The following is a 19,179-nucleotide window of genomic DNA, read 5'->3' as shown; positions in this document are numbered from 1 at the left end:
CACAGATAAAGATAATAACTATTAATTTTCACTTCTTGGGGAAGCAACGAAGAGGAAACACGTCTATTTCAAAGAATGAACATAAGATGAAGGAAAGGTCACAGGAAATCAGAACAGTCAAGATGATGACCGAACATCACTGAAAAATAAATTTAGGATAAAACTTTACATTCTCTTCCACTCCACATTCCCGTATATCAAGTTAAATTCCTGGAAAGGTACAGCAACAAATCAAAGCATCTGATAGCACTTAGCAAAAAACACAGGAGACAAGTAACAGCCCACGTGGATCTGTCAAAAAACGAATTGCATTAAGCCAATCTCACTGCCTTTACAACAGTGCAACAGACCTCAGGGATAGGGAAAAAGCAGGTGTCATATCGTGTCAAAAGCCCTTAAAGTCACTCTCATAAGACACTTTCATAAGCAAATGACCAAACAGTTCCACTGAATCTCCTATAAGCTGGGTGCAAAACCAATCGGGAAAGCCATGCATGGAAGAATTTAACTCAAAAAATAGAAGGCTGTATTAAGCCAAGTTCCATGACTATTTAATTTTAAACTAAGATTGTATCATTTAGTTACTAGCTTGTACATTAAAAGAGGAGCAGGTTACATATTTAAATGCCATGAGGCTGAGGAAACTACAAGGGTTCTGGAGAAAGGGATCAGACAAGAGCATCTGGTCTAAAACTGAAGGCTGTATTTCAGCAGAGACATTGCAAGGTTCTACATCTGAGCCAGTTCTGTACAAACAGAAGAAGAGCTGACTAACAGAGCGCTGGGGAAAGCAGTTGTGAGACCTCCCCATCTCCAGCCTGGGAGTCGCTATATCATGCTGTTGGGAGGGGTGGGGGGTAGAATGCAAAGAATACATTAATTTCATCTCCGTGTCATCTTAGAATTGGTAATGGTTCAGCTGGAATATTCTGACCAGCTGACACTGCACTTAAAAGAAGATGTTGTCCTATTAAAAAATGGCAAAGGACACCCACAGAAATGACAAACCACCACACAGAAAGGAAGGCTAAAAGAGGAAACAAAAAGAAAGCATAGAGTCATCTTATATGTAGAAGGCAAATACAAAGAAGAAGAAAAAAAAAACCCACCTTTCTCAAATAGTGGATAGAACAAGAAGAAATAGAGTTACATTACTGGAAGGTAGAGTTAGGTTTGACATTAGGGAAAAAAAAGTTATAAGGAAAGTAAAGCAGCAGAATGATGACCACCACTGTGAGACATGAAAGTACAGGTGCTGGGGACTTTGCAAGCAAAGCTGTGAAGTTTTCACGCACAAGGCAAATGAAAAAACTGTCATCTTCAAAGTGCTATTGAAAGAGTCAAAGACAAAAAGAGAAGAAATACATAGCGTTTTGAAAGCAACCACAGAACATCTTGGTCCACATGAACAGAAGAGAGACCGTTAAACAGTCCCCAGAGAGAGACAAAGTCTGACTGGTGAAGATGAACAAGTTTCGTGGCAAGTTTTCACAAGAACCGAGTGGAAAGGAACCAGAAGTTCACTGTCTCTTCCAAATCAACACAAGAAGTATCACCAACCTAGAGAGACCTTCAGCTGCAGATGCTGAAAGGACAGATCTTTCATATGTTGTCTAGGAACAAGTGGTAGGTCTTGGACAGTTAAAATTATGCAAGGCAAAGCAGACAAAGGGCTGAAACTCAGACTGAGGGCTTCAAAGGAGATACTTCCAACAGTGCCAAGTAGTAAATAGTGTTCTAAGGAAAAGTACAGCTTTGCTACACTAAACATAAGCTAGGAGAACATCCAAAAGAGAAAGTGGGAAAGACAAAACTAACTGAAAACAAAGAGCTAGACAAAGAAGTATTTTTAACTATCAGGTAGGGGTTGAGACCATAGTAACAGTGATACCACACATCCATGAAAAAGAAGAAAATTTGAAGGACTGAATGCTATTGCCCTCACCACAGAAACAGAACAGGTAAGTTAAAAGAAAATAATAAAAATATCCACTGCCATACACAATGAGAAGAGAAGCATGACCGAGTAGACTAGAAAGTAGTTTAGGTAGAGGAAGAAAAAGCTGTAGCTGAGAAACACCAGAAGGACCTGAATTGAAGTTAGGACAAAGAAAAAGCAAGCATTATAACTTCTACGTACAGTTAATTTAGTGATGAGGTACTGAATACAATATTGGCAGGAGAGCTCATTACTTGAAGACAGACAGTGAATTGTTACATTTTCTTCAAAATTTAAATCCTGTCAAAAGAAAGATTATGAACAGCTTAAGTGCCTTATCAGTTTCACTGAAGCAGACTGCAGCATGGAAGAATCTCCCAGAATTTAAGAGCAAAATTAGGCATGGCTTCTCCTAAGATTTGTACGCAGGAAGTAGGAATGCAAGATGCTCAGATGGATAAATTACAGAAGGTTACTTTGTGATAGGAGAAGGAGGACTAGACTGATTTCAGAAACAGGAGAGAATAGCAAAATGAGTATGGCAGACCTATTCCAGGAATTAGAAGTTAAAGGCCCCAGAATATGTGGCAGTTGTCTAAAAATTAATTAGGTAAGTGACAGTTCCTATATGAAAAGTTTTATGAAAAGGCAATGAAGAGGAAAGTTCTGTTCATTGTCATTTTAGGGAACAGGAAGACTGAGCAACAGCTGAGGAAAATGTCAAATTCATGGAAAGAAGGAAGTGTTAATAATTACAGAAATTAACACGTAAGTTAAATTCACAAGGAATGAAAAGAAAGATAATTTAGACTTCTGCTAGCACAGTTTCCTTTTAAGGAAACATTACTCCAAATACTAATTTACATGGTAGTTGCCAATCTAGGGGACTCCACTTCTAACTATTGAGCAAAGCTAAGATACCAGTATGACTAGGTAACTTTTGACCCAGTTTCTCCTTTAATGCTATAAAGCACAAGTTGGCATATATTATTAGGAAAAAAAAGTGTAAATAAAACTCCAAAGAGAATACTCTCATCACCTTTCCAAAGATATCTTAAAAGGACTGCTGAAAGAAGCAGAATATACTAGAGGTCCTTATTTGTATTTCAGAAGCATGCAAAAATCCAGCCTAAGATCTAGGAGTTACTGCGCAATATGACATAGACACAGCCTTGAAGGGCAAGAAAAAAGATAAGCCGCATACAGAGTGAAGGAAAGAATAAGTTTACTCCATTTTTATGGCTTCAGGTTATCATCATCATCATGATTAATTACTTCCCCAGTGTTAGGTCCTTTAAGACCAAATACATGAACAATAGGAAACTCAACACCTTAATTCAGGAATTTCTAGGAACACCAATGACCCAGATATCTTGCAGTTTTCCTCAAACTTAGAGACGCATTGAAAGCTTTTCAATAACAACTTGTGGCAGTTGCCATGAATGTTCTGATTATGTCAAAAAGGCTATCAGAACATCAAATCAATAAACTAGGATTTATCTCACACTATGAAGGTCTAAAAGCACTCTTATAACAAAAAAAATGTAAGTGTGGTTATTTCTCAAGGGTTTCTGATATGGGCATGCATAACCAGCTACAAGAAAAAAAGGGAAAAGGACAAGTGAAAAGGTTGGGGTAGGAAGAGGGGGACATATGAGAGGGTACATACATAGCAGGGCATGTGGAAAACCACACAGACAACCAGTCTCACTGATAAAGTTACATGACAAAATGGGACTTGGGCATAGCGTCAGATTACTCCAAACAGGTCTTGTATCACAATCTGGGAGAAATAAAGTCAGGTACTCCTAACTTAAACAAAGGAAAACATCAGATGCCCACAGCTTGTGGCAAGAAAGAAAAACAACTTTCTAGTTAAAGCCCAAGTGTCACTTACCTGGTAAAACCATTTACTTTATATAATTCCTTCATATACCGAAGAACTTACTTTGAGATTAAAATATTTTCTTCAACGATTATAATATTTAAAATATTCACTATATTTCCCTTTAAATATCTTAAAAATCTATATTAGTGGCTTTTACTGCCAGAAACTGTCAGGCATCATTGCTGTAATTACTCATTTATAGTAAGATTTTAATGCTTTAATCTCCTAAATTAATGTAAATCTCAACTGCACACCTGTGTTTGCATATTCTCTTTGATGGGTTCTGTCACCTTAAATGTCAGCATTTACTTGAGTGCTGCTTAAGGATTTCCTGTGCTCCCTATGTGACTGACTTTGCACATAGACTATTTAATGTGCCTTGAGAGCTGAAAATTACACGCCATAAAGAGCTTCAGTATTTATCTGGATGATGACAGCACTGTCCCTTAAAAACCTTTTTTCTTTCTTTGTTTTTTTTTTTTAAGCACATGAAGTATAGAATAGATTGAAAACATTCCGAAATACCTTCAGAACCATTCCATGATTCTCCTGTTATTGTGATAGAAAACCATTCAACATATCAGGGGAAAATACTCTTAAAGTATAGATTAAAAATAAGCAAGCTCTAGAAACAGGGAACAGATTAGTAAGTATTTCTTGTTCACTAAAAAAATGAGACAATTATATGGCAGAATCTTCTTTTCATATTGAATGCCCTGTACTGAAGTGTCAAGAAAGGCAATGTAGCACTCCTTTCAGGACAAGGGAACATCAAAAGCAGGAAACCCTCACATCTGAACATATTCAAAGGCTGACAAACCACATAATGCTAAAATAACATGAACTTATATGACCAGGTGAAAAAGGAGTGAGTCATGGATTCATGTGTGGTGTGGTGTTTTTTTTTAAAAAAAAATGTAAGCTTAGTTTTGAGGCAAGAATATTTCTGTCAAACAGTAAGACATGCATTAACCAGTCTTCCAGTCTCTTCTTCCTTAAGCAGTTCCCCAAAATTTGGCGGACGCTTGACACTAACCCATCTATGAAGCATTACATAGAGTCAAGACAGATAAGATTACAGAATGAGGTCCAGAAATTAAAGTGTCAAATAAGGATAAAAATAAGCTTTACTGAACAAGAGAACTGCAGAATTACTGAATAGAAAGTTTAGCAAAATGTTCCTTTAAGTTCAATGCTCTAAGCTGAACAACTAGATTCTTTTTGCAAGACAGCAGGATTTTAACTAACATGAAGCAAATGCTACTCAAATTGCCATTCTCCCAGGGAACAGGTAACATCAAGAGAAATACCCCACAACTGGCTACCAATTAGATGACACTGCTCTAAGAAAACTACATTTTAAATGAGCTAGTAAATACATATAATAATATTTTATCAAAATATTATTTCCCAAATGTTGTTATTGTAGAAGTGTCATGTAACAAATGCTGCTCCCAGGCCAAGCCTAACTACTCCGAAGTCAAGCCAAGCCTAAGCACTCCCACGAAAGTACACGGAAGGGACTTCTACCAAATAATGTATCACAGAGTGAGTGAGTGTGTGTGTGTGTATATAAAATCATTTCTATTTGCCCCTAAAAGTTCTAACTACTGTTAAAGGTAAAGTTCAAAAGTTAAATTTCTTCAGTGTCTTTCTATTTACTGGAAAGGAGGCTATATTGTAAATATCACCTTTGATGCCATGGTTCAACTACAACTTATTTCCTGAGGAAACATGGGGTAAATTCTGAATTGTTTAAGTTCTCAAGACAATAATTTTGAGGGGGAAGCTATTCATGAAATGTGTGTAAATGATTTTAAGATAAAAATCATCTTCAAAATTAAATCTGTTTTAATTTTTAAAAAGATACCAAAAAGAAGGGATACATCTAAAAAAGTTTAAAAGTGTCTGAAGAGCACAAATCTTAATTTATTTTCTAATGCAATACCAACAGTTTTAAAGCTGTTTAGTTTAAAGCTGTGGTATTGCATTAGAAAATAAATTATTGCATTAGAAAATAAATGATGGAAATGAACTAATTAAGACAGCTACTCTCAGATACTATGAAGTACACTAGCCTATATTATTTTTGTACTATTTGTAAGCAAAACAGCATTTCATTAAAACACTTTCTTTTGCCAAAAAAAGTTGTGGTTTTGTATTCTGATTAAAAGCCGAACACTCATTACACTACACAGAATGCTTTAACCAAAAGGAATAAAGAAAATAGTTTCACTCCTGACCCAAACCATGGCCAAAAATCAAAAGCTGAAGCAAGTTATTGTTGGAGACGTTGAATACATCCTCTCAGAAGTTGAGACCATTGAGTTTTTCAAACTGAGAAGTAACAAGAGTAAAATTCCAAATAATCCTCATCAGTCTCTATTCTTGGGCATAACCTCAGGCCTTGCCACCAGTGACCTGACAACCTCTTCTTATCCAACCTAACATACCCATGCTTAAAGAAAAGGAAAACACCACTGCCATTTACTTAACTTTTTTCCCCTCTACCATTTACAAGTAACTGGAAGAGTATCAGCAGTCAAAGGCTCCAGTAGGGTCTCAATCTCAATAACAGTCGAACATCTACATCAGAGTTTAAAATAAAAGTGTAAATAATTAAAAATGTACAGAAGTTGCGAGAAAGGAACTAAATGAGGCTGTCATTTCACACTACGGTACAGTTACAATTAACAGCTCACCACAACCAAAAAAAAAAAAGTGAGAATCCATCATTCCTGCTCCTCCACTGTTATTCCTGCTTTCCTTCTACCCCCTGTCTTTCTTGACATTTTATTCAATACCCCATGCTCTACCTCTGGCCCATGCTGGCATAAATTGGTAGGATAATATAAACACTAATATTTCAGAGCAGTGTAAAATTTTGAGCACCGAACCAGTGTTCCAGCAGGCTGAGCAGCACCAGTGCAGGCATCTTGCACACTTGCCAGAAAACAGATTGGCCAAAGCTATTTCCTACAAGTGATTAAAATGCAATCTACCTGTTAGTAGTTCAAAAAAGTGTCTCAAATATAAACTTAAAGCAAACTTTCGTTTTTTTCAGAAAGCCCAGGTTCTAGAGGCTTCTCACAGATATACTAAAGATGGACTAACTCAATGCAGTGACAGTTTTGTAAAAACATTTCAAGGAAGAACCTACCTAAGCTTCAAATTTCCATAATTTATACTAAATGTAGAAAAGCTTATTTTCAAAATTTTTTACAACATTTGTGAATTATCATAATCCGATGCATATTCAAACACAAATTCATTATACTGAAGTCATCATCTTTGATCTGAATACTTTGAACAGTTTATAGACTCCCTTTTACAAGTAAAGGGCATCTTTATAATCAGGTACAAATATCTGTACCCCAGAGCAAATATTTACTTATTTTAACAAACCCCTTCCCATGTATTTTGCTCCATTAGCAATGTAAATGTCAGTCACAGGACATAAGAAATCCTATTATAAAAGTGAAAACATTCATTTGTCATTAAATTTCATTTCCATTTTTATTTTCAGAAAGTTCTTATTCTTTGATAAAAATTCTCTTTAATCATCAGAACTACTATAATTTCAAATTATTCGCACATGACTGTTGTATTAAAAAATTCAAAGAGTCTGATGTTTTTTCTTCTAGTTGTTAACAACTTCATTCTTTCCAAAAAGTTGCTAAATAAGTTCCTTGGCGCAACAGTCTTCAAAGAAGATCTTAACAGCTGCTTAAATGTTATCCCTGAGTGGGACTGAAGACTTCTTGATTCTATAAAGCAATAATTTTCAATCCATAATTCACAAAACCTCAGGAATTAAGTCTACAAAACCTCTGCAAAAAATTACAAGAATATACATCTCACTTTCCCATGCATGTAAGCAAACATGAAAAGAAGTGACATGTTATTGAATTCTCAGTGTTCAGCTTCACTTTGTTGTTGCTGTAAATGAAGACAACTGTGACAAAACTGTACGAGACAATCCACTTATTCCCCCTCTCCACAAAAACGTTGACCGGTTCTTTCATTAAATACTGAGAAACTCTTCTCACGGTGGTTCCTAGAATTGTTAACTGGAGATATAGCTACACAGACTACACCAAGGTCTGAACTTCAGCAGCTCTGGCCCATCTCAGATGCAGAACCATTATCTAGAAAATGCAAGGCGCCTGTCTTCTCTTTAAAGAAATTTAACTAACTTTCTTAGGATATCTTAAGCAATTAAAATCCAATAGGAGAATTCCTATCGGTTTACCAATACAGAAACCGGATTGTAATATCAGAACTTATTTCCTTTTCCTGGAGACCATTCCCTTTTCTAACAGGCGGAACACAATGTTTGATTTCCATCTTGTTTTATGCACAGTAAGGCATGAAAACATTGTAACTTCTAACAGAGAAGTATGAATAGCACAGTTCACCTTCATTTCCGTTTTAAAGCCTTTTATAAATACAGCACTGAGAAAAAGAATACTGCTTTTACAGTGGCCTTATTTCTTAGTGGCCCCTACATAGCCCCATTGAGTTTAAACCTATTTCAGATATGTATGGAATTCCTTAGTAATATTCAAATGTTTTATTACATGATAGTGCGAGGAGGGATCAGCTTTGCTTAAATTCCCACCAGAATTGGAAGGGGGAAAAACAGTAGAAGCAAGGGAAGTAGATTTTCCATGAAATGACGCCTTATTGCCTCAATAGGCGTAAGAAAGTAATATCTTCTTAATCATTTTGACATATTGAAGGCACATTCAATAGCACAGAACCAAGCCATACTCCTAGCTATTTCCAGCAACCTGTAAACATTAATTTATTCTCACAAGCCTGCATGCTGAAACTGTGACAGGACAATATAAGACTGGGAAATAAGCAGTGGAAATACAGCTCCACAAACACACCGTTCGCTGCAAGGTCTATTGAACCAAAGAACGACATTCCTAATAAGTCTCTCAAAGACCCAGGAAAGCTGATGTGTTACTGTTTAGCTAGACAAATTCATTCTCAACACTGCACAAGTCATCTTTCATCATCAACATGCACTGGTGCCAGATCTTTCAATCCAGCAACATATAATGCATGTCAGCCACACATTTTAGAATATTTAAGTTCTTCTAATTAAGCAGTATTTTAAGATAAAGTTTTTTTTAAGTAGAGTGATGATTGTACATTAATTTTTATTAATTTAAGTTTACTCTGAGAGCTACAGGCAAAGCTGGACCTTTCTAACAAAGTAGTTCATAGCTGCAATGCAAAGTTTTACTGAAATCATTAATGCAGAAACTGCAACAGGCATTTTCCTTTAATCCACTCAGACAAATGAAGCAGTATATAACAGCAGGAACTCTTTTGTAATATCCCTAAAGCATCTCAAAAGCAACAGTTGTTTGTCTACACAGATTTGGCATTTGTAAGGTTTTTCATAAGTTGGTAAAGAACCAGAATGACATTGTTTGTTAACTTGCTTTTGTAATTACATGTTTTTCAGTTAAGTGTTGGTTGACTGAAGCAGACTGAACTTCTTTTGTTGCAGCACAAAATGACATCACTTAATCCTCATTTCTGTAGCATGACCATTCTCCAAGTTCAGAACTTCTGTGTGGTTGTTATTTAAAGCCACAAGGGCACTTTTTATTTTTTAAACAGAAGTACTAAAACTATCTTAATGAGAATTTTAAAAAACATCAGGCACATGCTATATTACACAAATCCAGAAAGTAACATACTTACAGCTTCAAAAAATAAATTAACGTGTTCCAGGAATTTCTGCCTTAAACCATCAGTTAGTTCATTGAAGCGATATCGCAAGAGATCCATTTCTTGTTGAAGAAACCAACGCCTCAGATCCTCACTGCAAAGAAATTATTAAAAAAAAAAACATAATACGTTTTCTGATTACGCTTCCTCTCTATAAACTAGATGTCAAACCTAGTGAACACAGCATTAAATGTACTGTTGGCTTTGGCATGGGACCCACAAACAGACGAGCTTGGAAGAGAAAGTAGGAAACCATCAGGAAGGAGCACTCAAGCAGAAAAGACTTTTGAAGAGACAATACACAAAGAAGCATGACTGTGGATGTTTTAGAAGAACAGAGGTAGCCAATCTCAACATTAAAAACTGCTCTGTAGGTATCAAAGCTGTTACTCTCTTTTAAATGGTACTCACCATTTCTTACTTGTTTTAGATAAGAGTAACCAACTGCAGATGACATTCTCCTTCGGTATTTAAAGGACTTTTTTTTTCTTCAACATGGCACGATATTTCTTCATTGTACAGTTAACATCACAATTAATCTGATGAGGCAAATACATTATGAAGCCTACTTCTTTCAGTTCTCACTTTTGGGGTGTCTCCAGCTGACGGAGCATGGACACATCTCAGATACTATAACAACAGTGCTCTATGCTAGGCAAAAAATAGCCTAGAAGCAGGCAAAAGGAAAATATATGACAATGAACTTGGGTGAGGAACACAAATAGAACATCTAACACTTGACGAAAGAGCAAAAGGGGTTTAGCAACTGCAGGTGAGAAAGTAGGAGAATAAACAAGAACACAGGGACAGGAGTCAGTAGAAAGCATAAAAGGAAAACAACACTGAAGCCAGTCTTTAAGTTCTCTAAGTACTCATATTACTCTTTGCATACTGGATTGCTAACATCCCAGCACTCAGATTCCCAGGCATCAGCACGTTACTCAAAGCTATAGCAAGTAGGTACCAGAACACTAGCAACAAAAGCCACCCTGTATGTACAAGCACAGAATGCAGACAATACTGTATCTCGCTATTACAGGGCATTCTTTCAAACTGTCCTCCACGAGCTACACTGTGGGCTACACAGAGTACAGAAATACTGCAGTCTTACATGTTCTCCTTACAATATTTAAGCATCTTTTCCCATAGGGGACCAGTGAATTACAACAGAGTTGTTTGTGCTTTTGTGGACAAAACCTCTGCTTGAAATACGGCTTGGAGAAAAGTAATTATTATCCAAATTATAACTCCAGATGGAAAGGCTCTGTTAAGGTGCTTTTTAAAGTATAAACCTGTGGACCATTTCAGTGCTTGGGATGTATTAATAATCTGTGCTACTTAAAATGGAAGTTAATGCCTTATGACTGATCTTCTGCAGTTCTTCTGTGATCATCTTGGACAACAAAATCCTAGGATGTGACAATTTTACTCTTTTCCTATTTCATCAGCTTTACATTGCATTTGTTTCCCTAAGAAAAAACAACAACAACAAAAAAACCAACACCCAAGTATATATAGTTACTTTGGAGGCCAGCCAGTCTTTTGGTCTTCCTTTCCTTCAGGAGAGTAGATGAAAGGCTGTAATCCCACCTACCCACTTAAGTTACCAAAACAAGAAAATATTACTGTTATCTCCAATACAATACACACTCCTACCTGGATTATTCCTGCAGTTGACAAACTAGCTGATGAGCTGGCTTACGTTACTGTATATGTCCAGCATATACTTTAAAACTGATTTTCCTAGGAACATCCTTATTAGGGCATTATTTATGTTCATTTTTTCCTTATGTCTCAGGAAAATTTTACATCATTTCTAAACCCAAATCACATCTTATACTCATTATTAACATTTTTAAAAATCGTACACTCATTCCAGACACATATTAGTAATAATACTTATTATCAAAACCACAACCTTAACTGATAAGCAATGTCACTGTCATCAGATAACTAACCAAGCTGATGCTGAAGACCAGGCAGTTGCAGATAGTTGAAGCGTAGACATTAGGAATGTCTCCTCATTTTTTGACACTTAACTTCTTTGTGTGCAGAATATTCAACAGTTTAAATCAGATCAGTAGATTCCTGACTAGAAAAATAATATGAAAGAACAGGCTCTTTCATATCAGGGAACAGCACTCAGGAGAAAATAAAAAAAGGAAAAAAAAACCCACCACACAAAATTCCCTTCACACCCCAAGGAGTGGTAAGAAAGACTGGCATATCTGTTATGAAGTATCAACACAGAAGTAACATAGAAGTACTTCAGAAAGACATTAAAATGCTCCTAAATCTGGAGCCTAAGACTAGTAGCTCACATTCCACAATTAAATACAAGAGTTCAGTTACCAACAAAATGTTAACTTTTGAAAAGCCTGGGCATAGACCAGAGCTCTATTTTACTAGACAACCAACACCAGAAGACTCCTTAGAGTTTAAGTTTCAAAAGGTAGACAACAAGGGGAACACAGGTACAAGAAAGCACACAAAAGTAAATGCTAGTCAGTGTAAGAGGCAGCAATTCCAGCACACAAGTCTAATTTATCATATAGAAAAAAAATGGCAGGAAGTAGAGAAAAAGCCTTTCTAAGTTTGATAAAGAACTTATGTCTTTGTTATGTGACACGGGGGGGGGGGTCAGGGGGGGGGGAGAGGGGGAGCACAAAAGTATGTTTGAAAGTTTCCTAAATAGAGTGTTTCACTGTCAGAGCAGAGGAAAGATTTATTTCTTCCATCTTAAGTAAAGTGAAGATTATGCTCCTGTGACTTTCAAGATTCTTCATAGCTAATCCGATAAACTGAAGAGAGATGCAAAAGACAGAAGCAGAAATGCATGGTCATGGCCAACATGCAAGCAAAATTCTCTTTAGAGCTGTGTTAGCCATCAAAGTGAATGAAACAAGATTATTCTATTTCCTGGTCTTGACAGGTATAAGTGACATTACAAGAGGTGTGAAAGAAGGGTACAGATAAGACTGTTCACTCAAGACTGTACATACCATACCCTAGCAACACTGTATCTGAATAAGCTTTAAAGTCTTGGATTTCAGAAGGCAGAAGAAGGACAGTCAAGAGATAATGACTACATTACAAATTTAACTGACAGAAACAGTGGAGCTGGCCACTTCACAGAATCACAGAATCGTATAGGTTGGAAAAGACCTTTAAGATCATCGAGTCCAACCGTAAACCTAACACTGCCAAGACCACCACTACACCACGTCCCTAAGCACCTCATCCAAACGTCTTTTAAATACTTCCAGGGATGGTGACTCAACCACTTCCCTGGGCAGCCTGTTCCAATGCTTGAGAACCCTTTCAGTGAAGTAAAATTCAGACCACGTAAAAACCAAAACAAAACAATCCAATTTATAAGTGAGGACTGATCCAAACTAGAAATAAAAAGTTGATGTAAACTCTTACCCCTGGGTGGCACTGTTGGCCAACCAGAAACTTAAAAGGTGATGTCGCAGGAAAACAAGCCTGTAATACAACTGCCTGGCAGGCCACAGGGAACTGAATCCAACCTAGTTTGCAGTTATGTCTATTTAAGTACGCTTTTTCAAACACTCCTACCTTAACAGCTTTCATCGATTAACCTAATGATTTGTGCCAAGCTTATTTTTCTGACCTAATACGATAAAAACTTAGAGAACGGTATATTCTATTTGCCTCCCAATTTTGGGGGAACATGCCAGTTTTAGAGCGTAGAAATATCTCATCCCTGAAATAGCTGCTTTTCAAGAGAGAATGAAGAATGCTGGGTACACGGTCCTTAAGCACCTCACAGTGCTTAAGATGCAAATCACCAAGTCCACCTTTTCAAAGGAAAAAAAAAAGCTACTTTAAGTGGAAACTGACTATCAAGCTGCTTTATTGAAACACTGCATCAAACTATCCATATATAAACAGGAACACAAAAATACATTTGCAAGTAGTTTAAAAAGAGTGCCCTGGAGCCCCATCCAAGGCCCCTCCTCCCTAAGAAGGGGTCTTTCCCTCTAGTCTACAAAGCCAGGCTCTTTCCTGCTGATTCTGTGGCCCAAAATAGCTGGTATTCATTTATGCACAGTGGTTCACCTTCAAGAAGCTGCCACCTCTGCCCTGCCTATAGTCTAATTCTTAAGATACTTCCCTGAAACACAGGGTTTGAAACGTGTCTCCCATTTATTTCCTAAACAAGCACTGCAGTCAAATAAGCTATCACACAAAAGAGAAGGATCTTCTTTTAAAAAGATAGCTTGCAGAGGAAAAGAAAGGAGTCCAATTACCTGCATTTATTATTAATTCCAGGAGATTCCACAGCCATTATAGAGATGCAGGGCAGGGGGGGGAAGATATCACATCAGTGACAAAGGCAGATGTTTAGCCAAGTCCCTGCTTGGTTATTTCTGACTGAGGCAGCCCTTCACTCAGCATGCTGGCCACTGACATTCACATATACCTTCCTCCCTTCTCAGGACAGTGGAAAAAGCTTAGTGAATTCCACTCCTGAATCCAATACCTAACCTTCAGGTTTTTGGTGCATGGCTTGTATTGCCTTCTGTGAATCTGATGCAAACTCATTTTTCCTGAAGCCACAGACCAACCAAAAATAGATGCCTCTTGAATTCCAGATCAGATTCTTGCCACCAGACAACTCTACCTTCCAGAACAGCAGAACTTTCTTCAAATGTGTCACTACCAACACTCTCAAAGTATCTCACCTCTCCTAGAAAAGTAATGGTCCCATCTAAATAATAATTAAATGCTTAAAGTAAAGTTTTACAAGAGAGGATAATGGAAACCAAACTGACTATTCAAAATGCCACTAGCTGCTTAATAAGAAACATTAAGTTTTCAAGGGCTTTTTATTTTAGTCCCAGGCTACTTAAGGATACTACGTTTTGAGGGGGGGTTGGTAGAAACTTACAATATAGGTAAAGCAAGATATTTTCTTGTAAAAATCAGCAGGACTAGTATGACTAAGGGAGTTTATAAAAATATACACAACAAACATAAGCACTAGAAAGAAACCAATATTACATTTGTTATTCATAATCCCAAATAATACATGTAGAATAGAGAAGGGTAGTAGGAATTTCAGTTGTAATTCTGTTATTCAACTTGCTCTCTTCTTTCAGGATTTTAAACTATACTATCAGAGTCACTGCAGTGAAGGCTGCTACTGGTCTTCACATCCACAACCTGTTCCTCATTGTACATGCATCACAGATCTAGCTGGCTTATCAATCACATACATCAACAAACTGTCTTCAGCACAGCCCAGATGCCTTTTGAAAGGGCAACATGATGGGATGTGAATAATCCAGAAGATTTCAGGGTGTTTAAAGTCACCCAGGGCCTGTCACGGTGAGGTTTCCTCCATCTGGAGGCTTTTGAGGCCTCTGCTACTTCCTATTTTGATCAGATGGTCCATAGCAGGCACCTACCATGTTGTTAGCCACCTTGGTCTCTTCTCCAACACCTGCCCCAAAACTCTCAACTGTCTCATGACCCGTTCCAAGAAAAAGCCCCATCCATTCCAGCTCCATATCTTGGCTTAGAGCACAAGCCCTCCTACTCACCTTCCCGGTCTGTTTTTGCTTACGAATCTGTATCTATCCATAACAGCACTTCAGTCACATCAGCTATCATGGTATCATAATATGTATTCTACCACACTCACCTAATTTAAACAAACTATATTGCAACTTAAAGTGCAATTGAATTAACAATTCAAAACAGTATACACTTCATATTTGCCAGTTTTAATTCTAAAAAAGGACTGCAATGGCAAGGAGTCAGGACTTCACACTGATGCATAACAAAGCTGCTAACAGACATAAAGCACTGACAGCCTCTGTAATTTCATCCACAAACTACAGCTGAAGCAAAAGGAATGCACTTGACAGGACCAACTTTGTGCTTGAGATTTCACACAACAACAAAAATTGCAGTGCAACCATCCATGGCAATACATTTGGAAGAAAAGTTAGTCAGTACAGGAAACTTCAAATTCAGATGGTATTTTTAGTTTGCCAGAAACAAGGCTCTCCCTTTAGACAATAATATAAAGCCTATTTACATAGTCAGGTCTTTGGTTAGTATCAACAGTTTAAGCATATGCAGCAGTTAAATTATCAGTCACTAGGAATGCCTGACAAACACTTAATACTGGTGTGCTTTAATCTCAAAAAAGATGCCAGAAGGAAGACTCAAATCAGTGTTCTGTGTGTAAACACCAAAGGTTAACACTTTTTTTTTTTTTAATTATTACAAAATCTGGATATTAACTTTGATCCTGAGTATCCCTTTTCATCACAGTTGAAATCAGGTTCCTAGCAAAAAACCCCTCTGTTTGAGCCTACCTCTCTATTTAGTAGCTATGCAAGTCTAAAATACCTGTAATGTCTATAATAAAGTAACGTACTATCTGTATACATTTACAATTAATAAAAAGACTACAACATAATCCAAAAAGTACTTACGACTGACAGTAAGCAAGGCGTAGTATGAAATGAGAGATATGGTCTTTTCTTCTTGCCTCATAATCATCCTCAGCCAAAGCCTACAGAATATATTATTATTATTTCAGAGAAATAATCTCTCCCAGATTAAAAATCCACAATTAATTTATCATTGCTGTTCAACAGTGTATTAATACTCATCTTTAAGACAATAAACACAAGACTATTAAAGAAGAGGGTTGTCCTAAAGAAAGCAACTTATACTCTCAAAGAAAACCTACATCTCTGACAAAATGACAGAATTTAAGTTTTAGGAATAGTATTTCATCACCTCTAATTTTATTCAGAATTCTTAAATGATGTAAAGAAAATAGAGTGCAAGAGAGTTCCCTTTTTTGATTTTTACTTACCTTGTAGGGAAACTTAAGTCTCCGGAGCTCAGCCTCCAGCTTAGTTTTGTATGGATCACTACCTCTTAAACAGCTTACACCAAGGTTTTCAACTACTTTGAGCACTGGGAAAAAAAGAAAAAGTCCATGTTAGAGGAAACATATTGAAAAGAAATCTAACTGTATCATGTCTTGGGAAATGCACAAACTGGGGTAAGGCCACAGAAATTGCTTTTAGTGGTATGGGGAGCAAAGAGGTAAGAAATATGGAGAATAAGGTGTGGCCCACAAGTCCTAAACAGCTCGCTCAACTCTGGGATCCATACAGTCAAGGAAAAGGAGACAGCTAACTCTGACGGATCAGTCTCAGAACACTGGTTTCCACTATAATGATGGAAACCTTGGATTTAGTAGTTTTCAGGAGTTTGGGGGAACCCTTGCTCCCAGCCACAGTGATCTGAATTGCTGTACTGAGAGACATCAAATATGTCATGACACCTAGAAAGTGAGACATGCTCATAAAAACCACCAGTGTAAACCAAAACTATACAGTCCTGACTGCTATACACCAAACACTCGTTGTGAAATCCATCACAGCTCTCCGAAATACCTAAAGCAACATGTTTTCCTTTAAAGGGGGTTCATTTCAGCACGAGCAGGCAGCCAGGTCACATTAGTAACAGACAGAGAGCATCTAAGCCCGCCAAAAATACATACAGCCATGACAGGAAGAATCAAAAGCTTCGGGGGGGGACGGGGGGACGGCCGGGGACGCTACTCACGCTTCAGGCGGTCGATGGCAAAGCTCTCAAACTCCACCAGAGAGATGTTTTCCGTGGGGGGCTCCAGGTAGAACTGCAGGCTGTGAGGGTACAGTTCCCGCCGGTCCCCCGCCAGCCGCGCCTGCTTCAGCCTCGTTCGGCCGCTGGAGAACTCCATCTGCCCCGCCGGCGGGCCTGGGGGTGACACGGGCGCTCAACCACAAGGCAGACAGCACCGGGGGCAACGGGGGGGAAGGAGGAGGAAGGCCGCTACTGGCCCTCGGAAAGGACAAGGCCCGCCCGCCACCGAGCCGCCACCGAGCCGCCACCGAGCCGCCCCGGGGCCGCCTCCGGCCCCCTCCCAGAGAGACCGACCCCCTGGTTCCTGCAGCAACCACCCCCGCCCGCCGCCATAAGGCAGAAGCCCCCACCTGCTGCCACGCACCGACCAAGGGCCCCGGCTTCCCGCGCACAGCCAACCCCGCCCCCGCCGCTCCGCCGCGCCTCACGCTCAGCACCGCCTACCCGGGCCACGCCTCCCGCGCGGCAATTGGCTGGCGACAGCGAAGGGGGCGGAGTCCCGGTGAAAGGTGCCCGGAGCCAGCATGGCGGCTCCCGCTGCGCGCGGGCGGGGGGCGGCGGGCGGTGGCCTCGCCAGCCCCTGGGGGAGCTCTGCGGTGCTCGGCCTGTGGTACCCGGACACCTACACTGATTAAATGGGGCTTCTTGTCCGGTTTTTCTGACAACGCGTGATACGCTGTAACTAACTTTCTGTCAGTTTGTCATTTTCATGGCTGAAGATGTTTAAAAATGCTTGCCACCAAATGAAACAAATACCCTTCCTCTTTTTTCCCCCCTAACCCTTGAGTTAATGGGAGGCTAATGGATGGCTGTGGGTGTCCGGGGTGATGGTCGCTTCCATCACCTGCCTGCCCAGAGGTGTTTTCCATGTTCACGATACTCAATATTGTCAGTGTAGTAAAATGGCTCCCTGGGGCGAAGCGGAGCCACGAGCTGCCCCCCACGGCAGGAGAGCCGTGCCAGGACAAGGCCATCGGTAGCAGGCCGCAGCCAGCATCACGTTGGCCGTTGGCCGTTGGCAGAGGGCCTGGCCACGCGCCCACGGTGCATAAACCCCATGTGGCCGAGGCACCTGCGGCAATGTTGATGACGAATGACTGAAGGAGGATTGAGAAAGCATGCAAGGAACTGACAGGGTTGCTGTGGAGCGAGTAAAAAATACAGCGACCCTGAAGAGACAACTTTGTAAATCTAAGATAGGGCAAGCATCTGCTAACCCACCAGTCGCTGAAGCAAACTACCTGAAAGTAACCTATCCTCATCTTACTACAATTACAATGTTAAAATACACACCCCTAAGGAAAAGAAACCTAAGTGTGGCTGCCCGCCCCAGTTAGCGAGGACGTGTAGTTGAATAAAAAGGTAATACAACTTTAAGATGAGTATGTAGCACAATGAACCAATCAGAATGTAATGTATACCATTACCTTGTTCTGTAAAAGTATATAAATGTTGTAACTTTGCAAGGAGGGTGTGCTAGGTTTGTGGAGTTACCACCTAGCACTCATCTCTGCGCAGACATGAAATAAACAAGTATTTTGGCTCTGTGTGTTTTTCAGCTTCTTGCACACTGGGTAAAGAACCCAGATTTGGGACAACAATGTCTCCAAAGGATCTACCCGAGGTGTCCGCCTGCGGCACCCAACATTTCCCATGCCCTTCCTGCCAACATGGTGGAAGGTCACAGCGATTCTTGGCCTCTCTGTTTTACCACAACATGGGACTTGATGCAGCTGATTAATTTTTTTACTGATTCCTGAGGCATAACTGTTGTCTTTGACACTTTTACAACTGAATTTAATTTCTCCAGAATATACAATTTCCCTGTTTTCTCTAATGTTTTGTTATCCTGCTGCCCTACCAGAGTCAGTGAAATGAAAGCACCTCTAAACCCCCCATTCTTGCTCTCCCCTTCCTC

At 39.2% G+C, this 19,179-nt stretch overlaps 1 protein-coding gene across 3 annotated transcripts in view; it reads right to left on the bottom strand.

Moving 5' to 3' along the window:
• Nucleotides 1-17,679, bottom strand: part of PRIM2 (DNA primase subunit 2) — a 136,340-nt gene extending 118,661 nt beyond the window's left edge. For 2 of the 3 annotated variants that reach the window (XM_072855232.1, XM_072855234.1), the window contains exons 1-5: nucleotides 17,612-17,662; nucleotides 17,202-17,375; nucleotides 16,441-16,544; nucleotides 16,052-16,131; nucleotides 9,552-9,672 (exon numbers count right to left, since the gene is read on the bottom strand). In XM_072855232.1, coding sequence (XP_072711333.1) covers nucleotides 9,552-9,672; nucleotides 16,052-16,131; nucleotides 16,441-16,544; nucleotides 17,202-17,358 — 462 coding nt within the window. In that variant the 5' untranslated portion in view covers nucleotides 17,359-17,375; nucleotides 17,612-17,662. Of the gene's footprint in view, nucleotides 1-9,551; nucleotides 9,673-16,051; nucleotides 16,132-16,440; nucleotides 16,545-17,201; nucleotides 17,376-17,611 lie in introns of all 3 variants that reach the window. The other variant, XM_072855233.1, reaches the window with a different exon arrangement.
• Nucleotides 17,680-19,179: the final 1,500 nt, after the last annotated feature.

This window comes from Ciconia boyciana, chromosome 3 (genome assembly GCF_034638445.1).
Source record: "Ciconia boyciana chromosome 3, ASM3463844v1, whole genome shotgun sequence".
Taxonomy (NCBI): Eukaryota; Metazoa; Chordata; class Aves; order Ciconiiformes; family Ciconiidae; genus Ciconia; species Ciconia boyciana.
This window is presented reverse-complemented; position numbering and strand designations above follow the sequence as displayed.